The sequence below is a fragment of the Zootoca vivipara genome, chromosome 12, assembly GCF_965207765.1.
Source record: "Zootoca vivipara chromosome 12, rZooViv2.hap1.1, whole genome shotgun sequence".
NCBI lineage: Eukaryota > Metazoa > Chordata > Lepidosauria > Squamata > Lacertidae > Zootoca > Zootoca vivipara.
In genome coordinates, this window is record NC_142595.1 from 44,431,033 (window position 1) to 44,449,619 (window position 18,587).

Below are 18,587 nucleotides of genomic sequence, written 5' to 3' on the forward strand. Positions count from 1 at the left end.
GCTAATTGTAAAGAGAAGCTACAGGCCATTAAAGCTTATATTATTATCTTTTTATTAAATTTGTATACCGCCCTGTACCCATAGATCCTTAGGGTGGTTAACAGAGAAATGCAGAACCACAAACAGGGTTGGGGGCACCAATTGCTGTTTGATATTGACTTGTTGTAATGTAAGCATTTAGAGGAACAGCTGGATCTGTTTTATGCAGCTGCATAGATTTAAATGATTGTTGTTGTTCAGTCGTTTAGTCGTGTCCGACTCTTCGTGACCCCATGGACCAGAGCACGTCAGGCACTCCTGTCTTCCACTGCCTCCCGCAGTTTGGTCAAACTCATGTTCGTAGCTTCGAGAACACTGTCCACTGATTAGCGTTCCCCTATTCTGGTGTGTGAATATCATCATTGCTTTCAAACTCTGAAAGTGCAGCAACACCCAAAACACTCATGTTAATTGAGTGGTTTTTTGTACATTCATGTGGGATATCCTGCTCTACAAATCACTTTTCCTTGGTTCAAGTGTTTAGACCCTGGGATGTTCACTTACACCATCAAGGGACAGGTAGGTAGCCGTGTTGGTCTGAGTCGAAGCAAAATAAAAAATTCCTTCAGTAGCACCTTAAAGACCAACTAAGTTATTTTGGTATGAGCTTTCATGTGCATGCACTGTGTATCTGAAGAAGTGTGCATGCACACGAAAGCTCATACCAAAATAAAAACTTAGTTGGTCTTTAAGGTGCTACTGAAGGAATTTTTTTTATTTTACCATCAAGGGAGATTGAGGAGGCCAGACCATGCCAAATGCACAACACACATTGCATTTAGGAACACAGAAGTCATTACCTCAGCAACACTTGCAGCCAAGTGCTTTTTAAAAACATTATTAACCACCACCACATTTGCATCACAACCTTTCAAGCAGGGTTCTCACACGTCCTAACCCATGGTAGGCAAACTAAGGCCTGAATAAATCCGGCCCACAGATGGTCCGGGAATCAGCATGTTTTTACATGAGTAGAATGTGTGCTTTTATTTAAAATGCATCTCTGGGTTATTTGTGGGGCATAGGAATTTGTTCATTTTTTCCTTCAAAATATACTCCGGTCCCCCACAAGGTCTGAGGAACAGTGGAGCGGCCCCCTGCTGAAAGTTTGCTGACCCCTGTTCCAACCTCTTCCCTGCCTAACACCCCCTGACCCCAGAACTGTTACTAGGTGTGGGGAAAATAGCTGCAGCATTGCTGGCTCTCAGGGGAGGATAATAAAATTGAAATGTTAAGCTGCTCTTCCATATGTTTTACAAAATGATGTACTCAAGCCACTTCAGAAAACTTTCAGTAATCATTGCTGCCACCATTCTTTTTGGGGGGGGGGGGTTAATTTCTTGACTGAATAAGGAGACCGGCATTCGCTTACTTTTATGAGGGCACACTGTCAAAGTATACCCTATTATCAAGAAAATATTTGTGACTGTGAATTTACAAGACATGAAATTGTCCACAATTACTGTTTCCTTCTCAACAAGAAGCCTAGTGTGGACCCAGATGATAGTGTTCCTATTTCCATCACCCGCCTTGAAGTGAGCTACAGAGCTCTGCAAATGTATTTATGAACACACACATAACACCTTTTTAAAAGGGGACACGATTCAAATCTGCCCTCAGAGTACTGAAGGTCAGCCTTTGCAGCTAAGAACTGTAATGTCACACATTCACACAGCCCGCATCCGAAGGCGCTCCCTCCCCACAAATAAACAAGAGGCAAGCCATCTAAAAACAATACGTCCTTTTTAATTGTTAAGTCAATAAAGAGGTATCAAAATTAAAAGAGGAGAATTACAGGGGATTTAACTGAACTACTAGGAGATATTTCGGGGGTCTGGCCAGGGGGGAGGAGAAAGGATTGGTGCAACAGAAGACACGCCATGAACACACGGGGCTCTGGGAAGGAGGGAGGGAAGAGGGCAGTGAGGAGGCAGCCGACAAGGGGCTGGTGAGAGGCTCAATATCAGAAGAACGTCGGTGTTTGTTGAGGAGGAGAGAGGAGAGGTGTGTTGGGCGCTTAGGAGTCGTCTTCGCCATTGGCGCTGTCTCTGTCGTCTTCGCCTTCTTCGGGCTCCTTGTCATCCCCCTCGATGGACTCCAGCTGAGAGAGAGAAGGGGACAGGCAGAGGGGCCGAGTTAGCAAACAGGGAGAGCCGCTCTCCTCACTCCTGGCTCTCTGCCGCCTCCAGCTTCGTACCTGGTCGTCTCCCCGGTCTTCATTGTCGTCATTGTCCAGCAGGTCCCCTTCCTCAGCGGAGTCATCCGCCCCAGTCTCAGACTCCATCTTGACATTGCTCTCTTCTTTCTTGGCTGAGCTGCTGCTTTGCTCCTCCTCAGACTTGTCATTCTTCAGTTCTAGGAAGGGAGGATATAGAGAGGAGGGGTCCAGCAGGGTATCGGAACCACTCGCCTGCTCTCCTAAGCTCTCGGGGCTGCTGCCCCACGTGGAATTTTCCTACATCAAGACTCGTCAAGCCAACCAAACGCCTCTGGTGAGCCAGAACCATCCCAGAGGCAGAAGAGCTTTTATAAGCCGGAAGGAGGTTGGTTCTTCCTAGTCAGGCCACCTATGCAAAGGCATGGAGGGGCCGGCAGCTCGTGACACATCTGTGAGCAAGCAGCTGCCATGGGTTCATCTGCAAGGCTGTTGTGGAGAACTATGGATGTACGCAAAGGGCTTTGGCAAGGTGGCTGCTCTCCCCACCGACAATAAAGAGGAGGGGCTATAGTGCTGCCCTCCTAGCTATGGACAGCTGTTAAACTGAAGAGCAGTGAAGGAGCATCACAAGGTTGCTCTCCTGGAAACCCAAAACCAAAGCCCACCTAGAAAACCACCACGATTACACGTCACATATACATCCCCAGACAGCCCATTTCCCTCCCAAACAAGGTGCTCTCTTTATTGGGGAGGAAGCATAAAGCCTGAAGAGATGCTTCAAGCCAAATTCCCACAACCTTCAACCCCCCAAAAGTCCCAAGCCCGTGAAGGGCTTCTAGGGTGTTCCCCCGACCTCCCATCCACCTCCCAACCCTTTCATTCGACTGTTTACTTTGATCTTTCTCTATCTTCTCCAGGCTTTCCAGCAGGGAATCCACTTTCTGCTTAATCTGGGTCAGCTCCTTCTTAATGGTCTGCAGATCATCTCCTTTCACTGAAATAAAAAGGACATGAGCACACTGTTTATTGGAAGCACTGATACCCAAGACTTAGCTTTTCTGAACATAGGCACTCAATGCATTTTTCAAATATATTCAAGCATCTCAACAATAGATGCTGAAAGACAGCTAACACAGATATAAAGGAGATTAAGCAAAGCATTTATCCCAGGGAGAGGAGGTTTCCCCTCTGTTCCTTCTTCTCAACCCACCATTAAAAAAGAGATAGGGAAATAAATAGTGCTGAAAAGCAAAGTAAGGTGCAACCCTCGGAAACTAGGATAGAGAACAGTCTGGGGTAGTGAAACTTTCTCACTCTCTTTATGGGCAAGTCAGCAATTTACTCCAGGAATTGAAATTGTAAACCTGCAGCCCTAGGGCTACACATGACCTTCAGCCCAAGCTTACAGCATGTGTCCAGGACAGGACTCTGGCAAGAGTGACCTCACCCTCTCCCAGCAGCACTTGCTGAGCAAAGAGAGAGAAAGGGGGGCAAGAGGGTAACCCTTGCCCACTACTAGCTTCAGCATCACCCACCACAGCATGCAGGGCCCCATTTCAAATCAGGGAAGACTTTAAACTTGTCGGATCTACTTTCTTAATTAGAAGTCTTCCAGCAAAATCCAAGTACAAAAAACATAATTAAAATTACAAGAGCTGGGTGCATCTGAATCTAGGAATTGGGTTGTTTTGTACCACCAGGACTGAATTGAGCTTATGGCCTTTTCACATACGAAATCACTGCCTGACGATCTTTCTGAAATTCAGTAGCCTGAAATTCAGGTGGAAAGAATCATTTCAGTTGCTGCCATTGTTAACCGAGTGGGAAGCAGAATCTGTTGCACAATACCCAGTAGATCCTGATCTACCTTCTTGCACACCCCAGTTCCAAATGGCCCTTCTGCCTTGCCAAGAGAACAGTTCTAGCCAATCCCCAATGATTTTATGTAAGGCTACCGCAACTTTGTGGCACTTTGTGTGACTTTTCTGAATGTGCCTAGCCAGAGAATTCAACACATACACTTTCCAGACTTGGAAGACGACCCCCGCTGCCCACTCTTCGAGTTGAATCCGCTCTTGCCCCTGCGGGAGGTGTTGCCAGAAACCCGTTGGCGTTTGGAGGGCACCACAGCCCTGGCAATGGGAGGCGGAGGCGGCACCCGCGCTTGGTAGCTGTACATCCTAGGGGCACAAGAGAAAACTGCCATCGTCAGAAGCCAGCACTCAATCCTCTATTGAAACTGCCTCTTCATGCTTTACACTGCATGTCTGCATCCTCTGCCCTGGGCTTCTCAAAACTCATTGTTTTGCTCGCAGGATCTAACCAATAGCACTCCCTTTAGAGTTCGCTCAGGAGAGCAGGCTCTACTTTAGCACTTGTAAGGCCTGTAGCACACAGGGACCTTCCTCATCCACAGAATCCTGTTCCGTGAAGTCGCATGAGGATGACTCCTCCATTCCACATGCATCCCTCTATTCCCAAAAATAAAACCAAGCGACATCTTCCTTCGTCTAAGTTGAATCTGCTTCTTGCTCATGCATAAGCTCAATGGCTGTGGTTCCTCCCTTCTTGGCATTTGGAGACAAACTGCACTGGAGATCTATGGAAGGGGCACTGGCTCACTGGTGGCTCCCAGGCTGTGCATGTGTAAGTGTCCCAGGAAAGCTCCCTCCCCACACCAACCTGAAAAGATCAGGCAGATCTTCTGGGCAAGAAGGTTAAGACAGCTCCTTGCAGCATAGAAATAATTTTTTATTTATACCCCATTCATCTGGCAGCTTTCTACCAACTCAAGAGTCCTGGCATTAGGACACCATGACTGGCAGCAGCTTCAGTGGCGGCTGGTGCCCAAGGGGACTGGCAGGAAGAAGGTAGGTGCAGCCAAAGCCAGCAACAGGCACCGCCAACTAATTCATCCTCCTCCCTTCTGAGTTCTATAATTACAACAAAGAGATGGAGAAGGAGAAGGAAGGTAGCAGACAGAGCCAACCCCTGGTTTGGTTGAAAGAGGATGGGTGGGGGTCACTGGAGGTTGGTGGGACAGTATTTCGTCTGCCCCCATGAACCAGCCTCCACTGAGAGGCTCTTCAGGGCTGCTGACAAGGGACTTTTGCAGCCCTACACCTGGGCAGCAGGGAGGTGCTCGAGGAGCTTCTACCTGCTGACCTGGCACTCTACCACTGACCTACAACCCCTTGTGAAAACCCTTTCTTCCTCCCCAGACTCCTTTTGTCCAAAGAAAAAGATGCCTCCACTTTTCCCTCAAATACTGCCACCTCCATTAAAGTCATCCCTATGGCTTTCTCCTATGCACCCCCTTGTCTTCCTCACTGTTAATGGCAGAAGGTTCTTAAAAATATGACAAGTGTCACAAGAACCCAGGATTGGGCTAAGTGACGAGTGAAAACGGAAATTCATTCTCAGGTCATTATACTCTATGCCAGAAAAAGGAACCTACACCTGGATTGTTTTGGAAGGAGGGAATTAAAAGGCCTGATCTATTTGATGCTGCACAACAGAACAGTGTACTGATGCCTTCCTCTTCTACCAGAAGGAACGAAGCATGTACAATGCAGCAAATAGCATTCAGGTAAACCTACCTGTCGTAGTAGTCACGCTGGAAGTCATAGTCCAGGTCAAAAGATGACCTGAAAGACAAAGCACATGGAACATGGTCAGGTCTCGGGGAGACCACCAAGGAAAGGAATCCTGCTCAGGAAGGCTGAAGGGAACAGGTGATTCTTTTGCTTCCCATGATCAGGAGTCCATTCCCAGTCTGGCATATCAAGGCTAAACACAGTTATTCACAGTGCAAGAGCAAAGGCAACGCTGCATTTATCCAACAATCCCTCTGTCACCCACACTTCAAAGCCACCTGAGCTTTGCGCTGGGATCCAAGATAACAAATTGTGCCGCCCACAGGTACAAAAAAACCACTCTTCCACATGGCCTCTAACATTCACATGGATAGTTGCTTGCACGCATGCACACGTACACATACACACACCTCTACACACTCAAGCTTCATTTCCTTGCAACCAGCTAGACAATTAAGACCCATGGAGACATTGCTCAAAGCCAGAGAAATAAAAAGAACAGAAATGTTTAAATAATAGGAAAAAAACATAAGGGTCCCGACCTGACTAGAGGGGACGGAGAAGGTGGTGCGGCTACTGACCCGTACATCTCTGTGGCCGATCTCTTCACCCCAGCTTTGCCCCGGTTCAACTTCGGCTCGGCAGCCAGGTTAATATCTGGAACAGAGACACACAGAGAGACACGCCCATTTTGAAAGCTGGCATCTCACAGCTCTTGGAAACAACTCGAGGCCTACCATACGTCTGAGCACAAATGTGTTGCCGAGGTCTCTCTGTTCTGGGATGGAACACATGGCCCTAAGGCAGGGGTCGGCAAAGTTTACCTCGCCTGGGCCGGTTCACTCCAGCAGATACCTCCATGGGCCGGATTGCATGTGCCCCCAATTTCCGACGTCTGCCTCAACACGATTTTTGGCACCACGGGTGCCACACCACACTGGTTTAGTGCAGCATGCGGGGACTCACTGAACGGGCGGCTCTTGGGCCGCTTGTGGCCCATGGGCCTTAGGTTGCCGACCCCTGCCCTAAGGGGTGGCATAGGATATATGCTGCTAAAAGGTACAAACAACATAATGTCCAGTCACTAGAGAGCCGGGAGAGTAGAAGACAAGCTATGAGCCATTAACCTCAAGCAGGAACACCAAAAAAAGGCATTGTGTTTGGCAAAAAAATGATACTGAATAAGACATTTCATGTTGGCCAGGATCTTCAGCCACTTGCCAGTTGCAAAGACAAAGACACTCAGCTTCTTACTGCTGGGTGGAAAAGTGCAACTCTTTCCCTTGCAGCAAATCTAAGCCACACAGTGACAGAACTAATATATTAAGCAGCACTTACAAAGTAGGAGGGTTCACTGCAGGATGGATTGGCTACACAGAACATTTTTTTTCCCCACACCACCTGGGGGGTGGCAGGAAAATGTTGTCTGGCAGAGGAAACACTGGAATGAAAGACAAGCAAGGCTGAGCTTGCCCTGGAGCAAACTTGTAAACAGCTGCTCAGAAGTCTCATGTGCAGAGTGAAAGTTTGTCCCAGTGACTAGGCAGGAAAGCTAGTCTAAAATGGAAGTGCACCAATATGCCATTATGTGACTACTAAACAGCTTGAATGGGCAGTTAATATCTGTGGGCTACTAAGCTACTTGTACTGTTATTTACAGGGCTACGGGCAGCAGTGAAGAGGAGACAAAGCTGTTGGTTTCTCTGAAGATCAGGGATGTGGCTTTTGGAATGGAGGGATTTGGAATTGTGGCTTTCAAACAGGGCTGCATAAACACTCTTGAGCCTTGCCTAATGAAACAATGAGCCAATTACAATGCCGGCTGTGCAAGTTGTGTCTCCTTTCTCTGTACTTAGGCAACCCAGTGAACTGCTTTGAAGGAGCAATGAAAAAAAAAGGCTTTGGCTGCTCCCGCTCAGGCTTTTTGGAGAGGAGTGGGGTAGAGTAGCTCAAAAGAAGATGGGTGCCAGGCTCCCTGCACCAATCCCAGCATTGCAAATACATATAAGCTAGTCTCAAAAGGGGAGTCAAGGGTAGCCACAAGAAAGAGCTGGGTTGTGACATTCTGGGCCCTAGTTCAAATCCCCACTGACTTGCCCAAGGACATCCACAATCCTAGCTTAGCACCACCTGGATGCTGTGAGGAGCAGGAAGACTGTCATAAACATACAGAAACACTACACATAAAGAGGAAGAAATGAAAAACCTGACCTAAAGGCTAGCTCTACATAGTGATCAACATTCCTTATTTCCATAAAAGCCAATCCAAGGCTCCAAGCTGCCTTTCTCTTCCCTCGCGAACCCAAAATGACCAACAGCCCTGAAAGGGTCTCGGGAAAGAAAAGCAGATGAAGCAAAATAAACCAGGGACATGCTTCTGCTCTATCCTGTGGAATGGATCATTAGAATTTGGGTATAAACTTGATTAAGGCTTCAAAAGGCGTCAACAGAAAAATAGGAGAGACAGGCTTGTACCCCACCTTTCTGATGTTGCTCTGTGTGTTTACCATGTTTTGATGTTACTTGTAAGCTGCCTCATAATAAACTGTACCTTGAAAGGTGGAATAAAAATAAATACAATAAAATAAACGGGCAACGCTCTGCACTTCCGCACAGCTCAATGAAGACAGACTTCCTTGCTCTCCTTTTTATAGACTTGCCACCTCCACCTTGACATCTAGACTGCCTCCGATACAGAGCCGAGAGTATGTGCTTGGTTTGTGTATATAGTAGTTTGGCTCTGCTAGCAGAGTGGTGTGTTACGTTCGAGTGTGAAATGAGGCAATAAGGAAGCAGGAGAGGCGCTCACAAGAGGAACTGGTCAATGATTTCAGCCAGGCCTAAGAAAAGGGTTAAGCTAAAAACCACCACAAGGCACTTACCTAGGACCTGGCCTGCGATCATCCTGCCATCTTCTCCTGCCACGGCAGCACGAGCGTTGCGCTCGTTCACATACTGCACAAAGGCAAAGCCCTTGTGCACAGAGCAGCCCACGATCTTGCCATACTTGGAGAAGATGGCCTCCACGTCCGACTTCTTCACCACTAGCGTGTTGAGATTGCCAATGAACACACGGGAGTTCAGGGAGCGTGGGTCTGTCTTGTTGGTGACGTTGCTGGCCATGACTCAAGTATGCAGCAGGAACACAGGCTTGGTGCTGGAGGAGGAAGATTGTCAGAAAAGGGAAAGCAGTCACGTGGGATTTCAGCGTCTTGACACATGCGCACACACGCAGACAACAGAATACACACACACAGCCTGGCAGGAAGCGCTTCCCCCTTTGAACGAGAAGCTATCATCCCTGAGGCATGCTGGAAAATCTCAGATCCATCCTGCAAGCAGTAAGGCATAGCAGAATTGCTAAGCAACTGCATTTTCCTTTTTTTAAAAAAATGATTGCCACTAGGCAAAGACCATTTCTCATAAGGCACTAAAGGAAGTGAGGTGGCTTTGCCATCAGCCTGCCACGGAACCACCCACATTCTCCCACAAGAGACACCTGTGCCCATGTCAAGCATAGGCTGTGCATGATATTGTGTCTAAAGCTAGCAGTGGTATTCCAAGATGGGTGGGTCTCTTATCACGTCAACCGCTAAGACCCTTCTTTCAACGACAAGCATCTTGTGGGTAGAATCAATTTTACTCCCAGCCCTCAATTTTGTTTTTAACCAGCTTTGTAAGTAACACAACTACAGAAAACCCAGCTCCAGATGAAACCGATACAAAAAGCTTAGTCACCACCTAGCGGAATTTCTAGTAGTGAGACAACTCAGACACAGTTTTCTCAACAAAACTTCTTTCAAAAACAGCAAGTGAATGCTATCTAACTTTGGACCTCCATTTATAGATGCTTACAACAAAAGTGCCAAGACCTTGCTGTGATCTTTAGATTGTTAAACAAGGAAATGAGATTCTGGTTCGTGTCCCAGCCTCATTTCAACCACTTACATGGAGCAACAATGGAGCCTGCTCATCTACACAAGTCTCTTGCGCACACCTAGTTAACATCATTATAAAAAAGGTAAAGGACCCCTGACAGTTAAGTCCAGTCACCAACGACTCTGGGGTTGCGGCGCTCATCTTGCTTTACTGGCTGAGGGAGCCGACGTTTGTCTGCAGACAGTTTTTCCGGGTCGTGTAGCTAGCATGACTAAGCCGCTTCTGGCAAAACCAGAGCAGCGCACGAAAACACCGTTTACCTTCCCACCGGAGCGGTACCTATTTATCTACTTGCACTTTGACGTGCTTTCGAACTGCTAGGTTGGCAGTTGGCAGGAGCAGGGACCGAGCAACGGGAGCTCACCCCATCGCAGGGATTCGAACCGCCGACCTTCGAATCGGCAAGCTCTAGGCTCGGTGGTTTAGACCACAGCGCCACCCGCGTCCCTTTAACACAGTTATACAATACTTAGAATATATTTTTAAAGCGACCAGTGGAAACTAACATAAATCAGTATCAGAACTTCATCTATGTACAAACTCAGAGTGGTCTTGTAATACATCTGAAAGTAGCCTGGGAAAGAAGTTTCAGCATGGAGGAACATTCAACGCTGCTCACGTTCTCTCTCTCTCTCTCTCTCTCACGCACACACATTCTCTTCCCCCCCCCCCCCAAGCTATTTACAAAAATCCAACATGGCAAGGCCTTTTACTTTCCTGCTCCCACCTTGACACATTTAGTTCTGTTGCATGTGATACTCAACAACCCAGACCCATGCCATCAAGTGAACAGAGTAGGGGACTGATTGTTAAGTTTCACTGCTGGAGGTCCATGTTAGATTCTCTGTCCAGCAATGAAACTCCCAGAGGCTCATGAACACTCTCTGTCTATACTTGCTTCACAGGACTGTTGCAATAACAAAATGAGAATGGAGAGCAACCTCTGGATAATGAATAGAGCCGCGGGGAAAATCCCAAGACCTTTCAAAAGATTCAACACTTTCAGTTCCAGCTAGCAGTTTTGTTTGAGATGGGCAGAGGAAAAGACTAGAACATGATTTTTGTGATCCGAAACAAGGTAAATGTGTTTGTGTGTGGTCACAGCATACACTGCAGCCAAAGGCCAGCAAACAGGATTAATAGCAGGAGGTGTATATGGGACTGACAACATGCAGCAAAGCACAGGGACAGAAATTAGATTTATGGTGCTATCACCTTTCTGTGCGACCTCAAGGTGGCATGAGTGTTTCGTTAATCATCCTCTACCGAAAGCAATTCTAATGGCCAAACGCCAAGGGCAGTCAGAAGGCCCTCTGTTCAAGGCTCCGAGGAGACCCAGCTTTAGTGCTTGCAGGGCTTGATAAATCCACTTGCCTCCTCACTGTACGTGAGCGCTTTACCCCCAACTGATGACCACCCCTGCACTTCTATCACAAGTCCTGTTAGCAGGGAAGTACCCCCTTTCACCACCACCATCCCGCCCAATGCTTCAGGGGAAGAAACAAGGTGTTTTTATGTTATGTGGAAACAAAATAAAAAAAAATTCCTTCCAGTAGCACCTTAGAGACCAACTGTAAGTTTGTCATTGGTATGAGCTTTCGTGTGCATGCACAATGTGGTACTTGTAGTCTTATTTTTCTGGTGAATGTTGTATTTTGTATAATGTATGCTTTTATCATCTCAAGAAAGCAACAAATAAATTATCATCTCAAGAAAGCAACAAATAAATTCAGTAAGTAACAACAAAAACAACACACTCTCTTTCTCTTGCAAGTTGGGCTTTTGCGGCCCATGGCTCCCTCCTGCCAAAAACAGGGGAGAGGGATAAAGGAAGAAATGACACTATCTTTCTCTTTTTTGGAGGAATGAAGAGGCAATCTCTTTCCTGTCCAGTTCAATTCATGATGCAGGCAGCAAGGAGATGCTGACACTTTCTTTCAGAAGTCCAACTCATGGGGGACACCTCCCCCTGAATCAGAAGAAAAGTGGTTTTGCTCCCAGGCGTTTCCACAGAAATCAACTGTGCTTTGCTGTTCTCTCTTTAAAATTTCTATCTATCTATCTCTTATGGGAAGGAGGGGAGTATTAGCCCTCCTTTATTCCCTTTCCTGCATGGATAAAAGGGTCACTTCCATCCGTTCCCATGGGTGGTTTTCATACATCAAAGCTGCAATTTTGCGGGAAATGCAAGGAGTCCCCCTCTGCTGATGCCTTCGGCAAAAACCCAACTGGAAGAAAAAACAAACATTCTCTCTCTCTCTCTCTCTCACAAGTTAGGCTTTGGCAAATTGCAGCAAGCTGAGGTGGCAAGGAATGACTAGGTTTCCTTCCATAGGTTTTTTGGAAGATGCAGAGGGGTGCTGCTTTCTTCAAAAGCCTGGTCCACAAGCTCTCTGCACATTCTACAGCTCTCAGGGAAAGCAGAGTAGCAATGAATGGGTTTGACTCACAAACCAAAACAAAATGTGCTGGCTGCCAATTACACGTCTGTCCATGAGTTACCAAAGCCATATTATGACCACCAAACTTGGTTCCAAAGAGAGGTCCCATGACTTTAGCTGGCACCTAGCATGCACTTCTTCCATTTGTTGCTGTCAGGATGGTGCTGTACCCAAGGCATAGAGAGTAGCTATTATTTCATTATTAACCAAAGCCTTTATCAGCCACCACCACTACCTTTAATAATGATCATGATGTAACTTTTCACAAAGTTATTGCCTGAACTTGCTTGTTTCATTCCCGCCCCCGTTGCCTTTCTCATGTCTATCCTAAGTCTGCTGGCAGAGACTTCTTTTAATCTCTGCAATGCATCAAGGTAACTTGGGCACTGTGACATACTCAATTATTTTTACTGTGTATTCCTGCGTATAAGAGTAGTGTACTTTTTAACCCAGGAAAATCTTCTCAAAAGTCGGCGGTCGTCTTATACATCGGGCCGTATTTCTTATACGGCGAGTATATCCCAAACTCTGTATTTTGACTGGAAAAGTTGGGGGTCGTCTTATACGCCGGAATATACGGTATATATAACTCAACTGTTAAAAGAGATTGTTCAATCTGTTAATAAGGGTCAAGTAACGGGCAAAAGATTCCAAGTATGTGCGCATGCACTGCAATTTTTAACACAGAATTATACTCTGGGAGTGTAGTTTTGTTGCCACTTTTTTAAAAAGAAAAGAGCCCACCACACAAAACTGGCCAGGTCACCCCCACCCACAAAGCCCAGTGCAACAAGATATACTGAGCTTGGTTGTTGAACTTGGTTTTGCTCCCCAAAACAAGACAACCTCTCTCCCCCACTTCTGACCCTTAAAGTGGCTGCATGCACAGAAGGCAATGAAGACCTGAACAGTCCACTCAGATCTGCTAGCAGAGTTTTGCTTGAAGTGCAGGTGTGTACTCTTTTTCAGCAAGGCCTTTAAGAGGGATGGCTGCTGAAGCCTGGAAGTAAGCCAACTCAGCCCCTTACCATCAGCCAAGATGGGTTTGTGTCTGCTCCATGCAAGGCTCCGCAGGTAACGGCCTCTGCCAATCCAGACTGGGCGTCCATGACGGCGTTTGTAAGGTAGGGACGGTGTGGAGGAAAAGATCAAGACGGGAACTGAAGGGTATGAGACAGGAAGGGGGGGGGGCAGGGTCTGACCAAGGGAAGGCTGTCACTGCTAGCGAGCGATCAGCACCACAGACACATTGCAGCAACAGTTGAAAAATTGCACAGAAATGAAATATTAAAAAATAAAAAAATAAAAATAAAAAAGTGTAGCAACTTCCTGAGATGTTCAAACAAGTTCTGGAGAGAAATTGGGTTCCGTTCTTAGCAGCCAGGCAATCAGGGAGGGAGGGGAAAAAAAGAGTTAAATGCGATCAATCCACTTTTTAAAAAAATGTGTTTTAAAAACCTTGTTGTGTTTTCCCCCCAAGGGGTTAAAAGCCCAGAGTCAGTTAGGACCACTCAGAAAAACTCCATTTTCATCCGGTTAAAAATCAGCAGTCATTTTTTTTAATCACCACCATCAGCAACACATCATCATAGTCACAGTCACCACCATCATAGTAGCAATAATATCAATAAGTAACTAGCAACAACGATAAAAAGGAAATCAGTGGAAAGGCAGGAAAAAATTGGAAAAAATTGAATAACTTACTGTAGCTGAAGATCAAAAAAATCTCGCTGTAAAAAAACAAAAATAAAAATAGCCCAGATTAGAAAAACTGGAGGTGTAAAAAGGTCAAAGTCAGTAACGATTTTTTTTTCTCTCTCTCTCTCTTTCATTTTTCTGTCCTTTTTCCCCCCTCTCACCCTCTTGTTCCAGCCACGGTTACTGCAGAACCAGGCAGGGGAGAGCTCCAGGCAGGAAACAATCCAAGCCCTTTGAACACCATTTCTAAAAATGCCTGAGAGAGGTGAGCTCATGCGAGGCTAAAAGATTCCTCCTCTAACCCAGCTGCTGCAGGAAAAAAAAAGTGATTTTTTCCCCCAAAATTAACATCTTTCAATCCAGCTCTGGCTTCACTGCAAGGCCAATGCTGGGCCGTAAAGCCACCGTTTTGATAAAAAAACGGCTCATTCTAAGACATTGGGAGGGGTGTGCGTGCGGTGGGGCGGGTGGGGTTTTTTTTAAATAAAAAAACAAAACACGAAGCTGAGCTCCAGTGAAGGAAGGGTTGGGGGTTTTCGCCTTGCTGCCCTGTGAAAGGAGAAGGGACAGGGTGAGTCAGGGTACCCAATAAACCATTGCCCACATCTCCCAGTTCCCCCCTCCCCAGCGCAGTGAATGCCAGTCCCACGTGGCTACCCCAAGCTCACAGCTGATGTCAAAAGGCACCAGGAAGCTTGTGGTAGGAGGTGGAGTAAATTGAAGCTCATACACAGATACCCTGAAGCAAAGATGGAGGAGGAAGACTTCACAGAGATTCTGATGCATGCAACTGAAGGAGAAGCAACCTCATAAGCGTTAAGAGCATGAGGGCACTGCAACCTGATGCTCTATGCATCACTCGCCATAAGTGTAATGCATGCACCCACCCACTGGTTTTTAGCACCATGTTCAAAACTGGAAGCAATCCTAGTCCTGGGTACCAATTTTGATAAGCCATTAATTAAATTCTAGCCCAACTGCCTCCCCCCCCCATAGCATTTAAATGCCAGGAAAGTACCAGATAAACCACCCAGATTTACACTTTAAATAAATAATCCCCAGGTCTCTCAGAAGAGAAATTCATAGGCAGAACACTCCTTTTCTGTATTGTGCTATGCTACCCCTGGAAGGATATAGGGTAAGTTTAGCGCAGTCAGCACAGGCAGGGAAAATAACAAAGGGCAGGTCATTTTGTAATTACTTGGCAAAAGTGATAAACAAAACAGGTATAAGGTTGTTGATGCAAAACACATTTTGATGACAGCTTCAAGGAAACTGAAATGCTCTTTTGGACCAGATCTACTAACACTCTGGACAGGTATGTGGTGGTGCTTCGAGGGAAGATTTCCAGCCACATTTCCTCAAGGTTACTGGGGAAGATCAATGCATGGTCCCTGGCAGAAGAACCCAGACAACCAGTTCTACCTCTCCACCCTTTGTACAAGTTCTCAACAAATGGAAGGAAGCATGTTAAGAGAGAGAAGGCTAATGTATTCAGATTCTTCTACTAAGCATGACCCAGCATGTGGAAGACTTGGATTCAAACTCCTGGTCTTGTGCAAATCCTGTGGCAGCTCCTTACAGAACAGTTCAATCTTACACGAAGGGCTTCAGCTTTCAAAAAACGACACTGAAAGCTTGTAGCCTTTAAGGTACCATGAGACTCATGCCTCCCTCCCACCCCATTCCCGCTGCATGTAAACTAATACAACTAATTGAATGGAATTTAAAGTAAATTGGCTATTAGTTCAGTGCTACAGGTGCTAATAAAGAGCAAGCTAGTGAGCACCCAGGACCTGTCCAGTCAATGAATGGGTTTTGGCACACCAGGGATAACTATTTTGCAATTTACACATCTGGACTTGTGCAAGGGCAATCACTGGTGCTACCCATACAGAAAGAATCCTGCCCTCACTATGTTCCCATTCCCCTATGTGATTTACATATCTCTAGGCACCAGACGAAAACAGCCCAACAGCCCTCTTCTCTCAGACGTTTGGCTAATTATACTGTCTGAAATGGGGGGGTTGTTCTTGTTTGTTACTATGTTACACATTTCTGTATTTTTATACAGTATTGTGAACTGTCCTGTGATCTTTGGATGAAAGGTGGTATAGAAATTTAATAAATAAGAATAAGAATACTGTAAACCATCACTGTAAACCTAACTTATGGCTAGGCATCAATGCCAGACCCTCACTCCTGATCTGTGCTGTGCTGCTTTTACTATCCATATTTTAACAGATTTATTTTTATATTGTTTTAATTCTATGTGTTTAATGACTTTTAAACTTCTGTGTTTTATCCATGTTTTAATTTCTGTAAACCCCCTTGAGTCCTGGTTCTGTGAGAAAGGCAAGATAATATAGCAATCTTGCTGCAATCCTATCCACACTTACTTGGGAACAAGCCACATTAAGCTCAGTAATATGTACTTCCCAGAAAACCTACTTAAGATTGCAAAGCCTATTGATGTGCCACAAGGCACTCTGTTTGTGCAGCAACTGATTATTTATTTAAAGAATGCATACCCTGCTTCTCACAATTGTATTCCTCAATGTGACAAACACGATCCCTCTGGAACTTTAATTTTTTTTAACAAAAAAAGTTCAGTATGTTCTCACCTCAAGCACGATTAAATCTTGCAAATTAATTGCATGCACGACAGAGTTTAATAGTGCCTTTTATGTTGTCTTTTCCCAGTGCGAAAAAGCTTTTAATCTCCAGGGCTTGCTTAGCAGGTTCTGGGAAGCTCTTGAGAGATCTCCCAGGAACTTGGGACGGCCCAGCAACAAGATCTCAAAAGAGCCTCCCGGAGCCTCATAAGCAAGGTGGAGAATTTAAAAGCTCTCTGCCTTGCTTGGTAGGCAAGCATGGTCACATGAGGGCAGTCTGAAGGAGGTGGTTCAGATATGTAGGTTTTTTCTTATACGCACCATCCCCAGATCACAGCCCCCATGCAATATGCTACCATACTGTAGTTAAGCAACAGTCTGTATGACTTCTAATTTTTGCAGTGTCTTGCAGGCACAAAGGCTACAGAGGACCAGGAGACCTGAGCGTGTATTAACAGCTTTACTCCAGTTGTCACTAGAGAGCCTCCAAGCTCAATTCAATATGCTGATACTAACCTGTAAAGCTCTGAATATTTGTGGCCCGCTTCTCTAAAGGACCACTCTTAGCTCTTATGATCCTCGGCATTTCTAAAAAAACAACAAAGGCCCTTCTTGCATGCCCACAAGGGGAACACAGAAAACCACCTTTAACAATATCAGATTGCATGCCCATCTTGCTCAGCATTGCCCATTCTGACTGGCAGCACCTCTTCCTAGGTTACAGGAACCAGACTTCATGACACCAGAGACTAAGCCTGGGACCTTACTGCCCTTCCCCTAAGCTATTAGGCTGGTGGGCTCATGTGTGGTGGTACCATGGCTCTGAAACTCCCTCCCTGCAGAGCTAACAAAGCCTTCAAGCGTGCCTGAAAAACTTGATTTGTTGCAACCTGCTACACTTTTCCCGGTTGTTTATGTCACTCATTCCTGAGACTTGTTGGTTCCTCAGAATACTTTATATTATTATTATTATTATTCAACCCAAATGCATTTCAATTGGATCTCCTCCAATTGTGCACTGCCTTGTGAGGGTTAAGAGGCAGAATATATACCGTATATGGCGCACCCCCGCAACTCTTCTGCCATGTTTATTCATGAAGCAGGCCCACTGAGCTCAGAAAAGCGTGGCTAGGAGCGCAGCCTACATTAGACCACTAATCCGGATTAGGCCAGGAGAGGAGGCGTGCGGGCGCCATGCCTTCTGCACGGGAAAGGGACACGCGGGCAGAAATGTCACTTCCTGACCCCAGCCAATAGCCTCACGTGGGTCTTTGTCCCGCCGCCACCTAACTCTTTCAAGAGAGGGGAGGGGGGGGGAAATGAGGATTATTTCCTCCTCCCCCGCCCAAGTACAATGGTCTCTTCCAGAGGCAACACATATTAATTAGCTCGGGATGTACCATTAGGACTAAGGGGGGGGAAGGGGGAGAATCTCTCGGATCTTCCCATTTCCTTGCGAAGGCCAGGAAGGGAGATACCAAAGTGGCGGGGGAAGAAAACAAGAGAGAAAGGGCGGTACCATTATGACCCCCCCCCCGCGGCCGAAGCGCGAAAAAGGAAAGAAACGTCGCCGCTCCTTCCTTGGCCACCTGAGGCGTTAATATCCAGGCAACGAACTCACCAGGAGGCCCCAGCTCCGGAACGGCGTCGTTTTTCTTATCTATAAGGCTTTTTATTTCCCTCCTCCTTCTTTCACATATACCTTCGCCTCATCCACGCTCCGGACTCTTCACAAAATGGCGCCCCCGCCGCCCTCTGCCTCTGCGCCGCGCAGCCCGGACGTAGCGCGGCGCGGCCCCTTTTCATGCTACGCCGCCTGTCATTGGAAGGGGGTTTTATATATGGACGTCCTTCATTGGCTAGTATTCACTCTCAATCAAATGGGGGACCAATAAGCGCCCGCTGAGGTTGTGAAGGTGAGGACGAAGCAATAAGAGGGAGAGGGAGAGATTTGCGACGTGAAAGGCGGGACTCGAGACGCGATAGGCCAGCAGGGGTGTCGCTCTGTTCGCTTTGTGATTTGACAACTGGACTGTCAGTCCAACCTACCCTCGCAGTGATTTCTGCTGAAACAAAATAAAAAAAATTCCTTCCAGCAGCA

The 18,587-nt window shown here is 46.4% G+C and overlaps 1 protein-coding gene across 27 annotated transcripts; it reads right to left on the bottom strand.

Moving 5' to 3' along the window:
* Positions 1-1,765: 1,765 nt before the first annotated feature.
* Positions 1,766-18,258, bottom strand: HNRNPC (heterogeneous nuclear ribonucleoprotein C). 27 transcript variants are annotated; one of them, XM_088655177.1, is made up of 9 exons: positions 18,189-18,258; positions 13,878-13,903; positions 8,676-8,950; positions 6,375-6,450; positions 5,797-5,844; positions 4,217-4,377; positions 3,090-3,191; positions 2,237-2,394; positions 1,766-2,140 (listed from the first exon to the last, which is right to left on the bottom strand). In XM_088655177.1, the coding sequence occupies exons 3-9, from the start codon at positions 8,914-8,916 to the stop codon at positions 2,057-2,059; spliced, it is 870 nt and encodes a 289-aa protein (XP_088511303.1). In that variant the 5' UTR covers positions 8,917-8,950; positions 13,878-13,903; positions 18,189-18,258; the 3' UTR covers positions 1,766-2,056. The 27 variants fall into 27 exon arrangements, with proteins under 27 accessions (XP_088511303.1, XP_088511296.1, XP_088511305.1 ...); XM_088655170.1 differs by having other exon boundaries at positions 6,336-6,450; XM_088655179.1 differs by having other exon boundaries at positions 13,202-13,903.
* Positions 18,259-18,587: the final 329 nt, after the last annotated feature.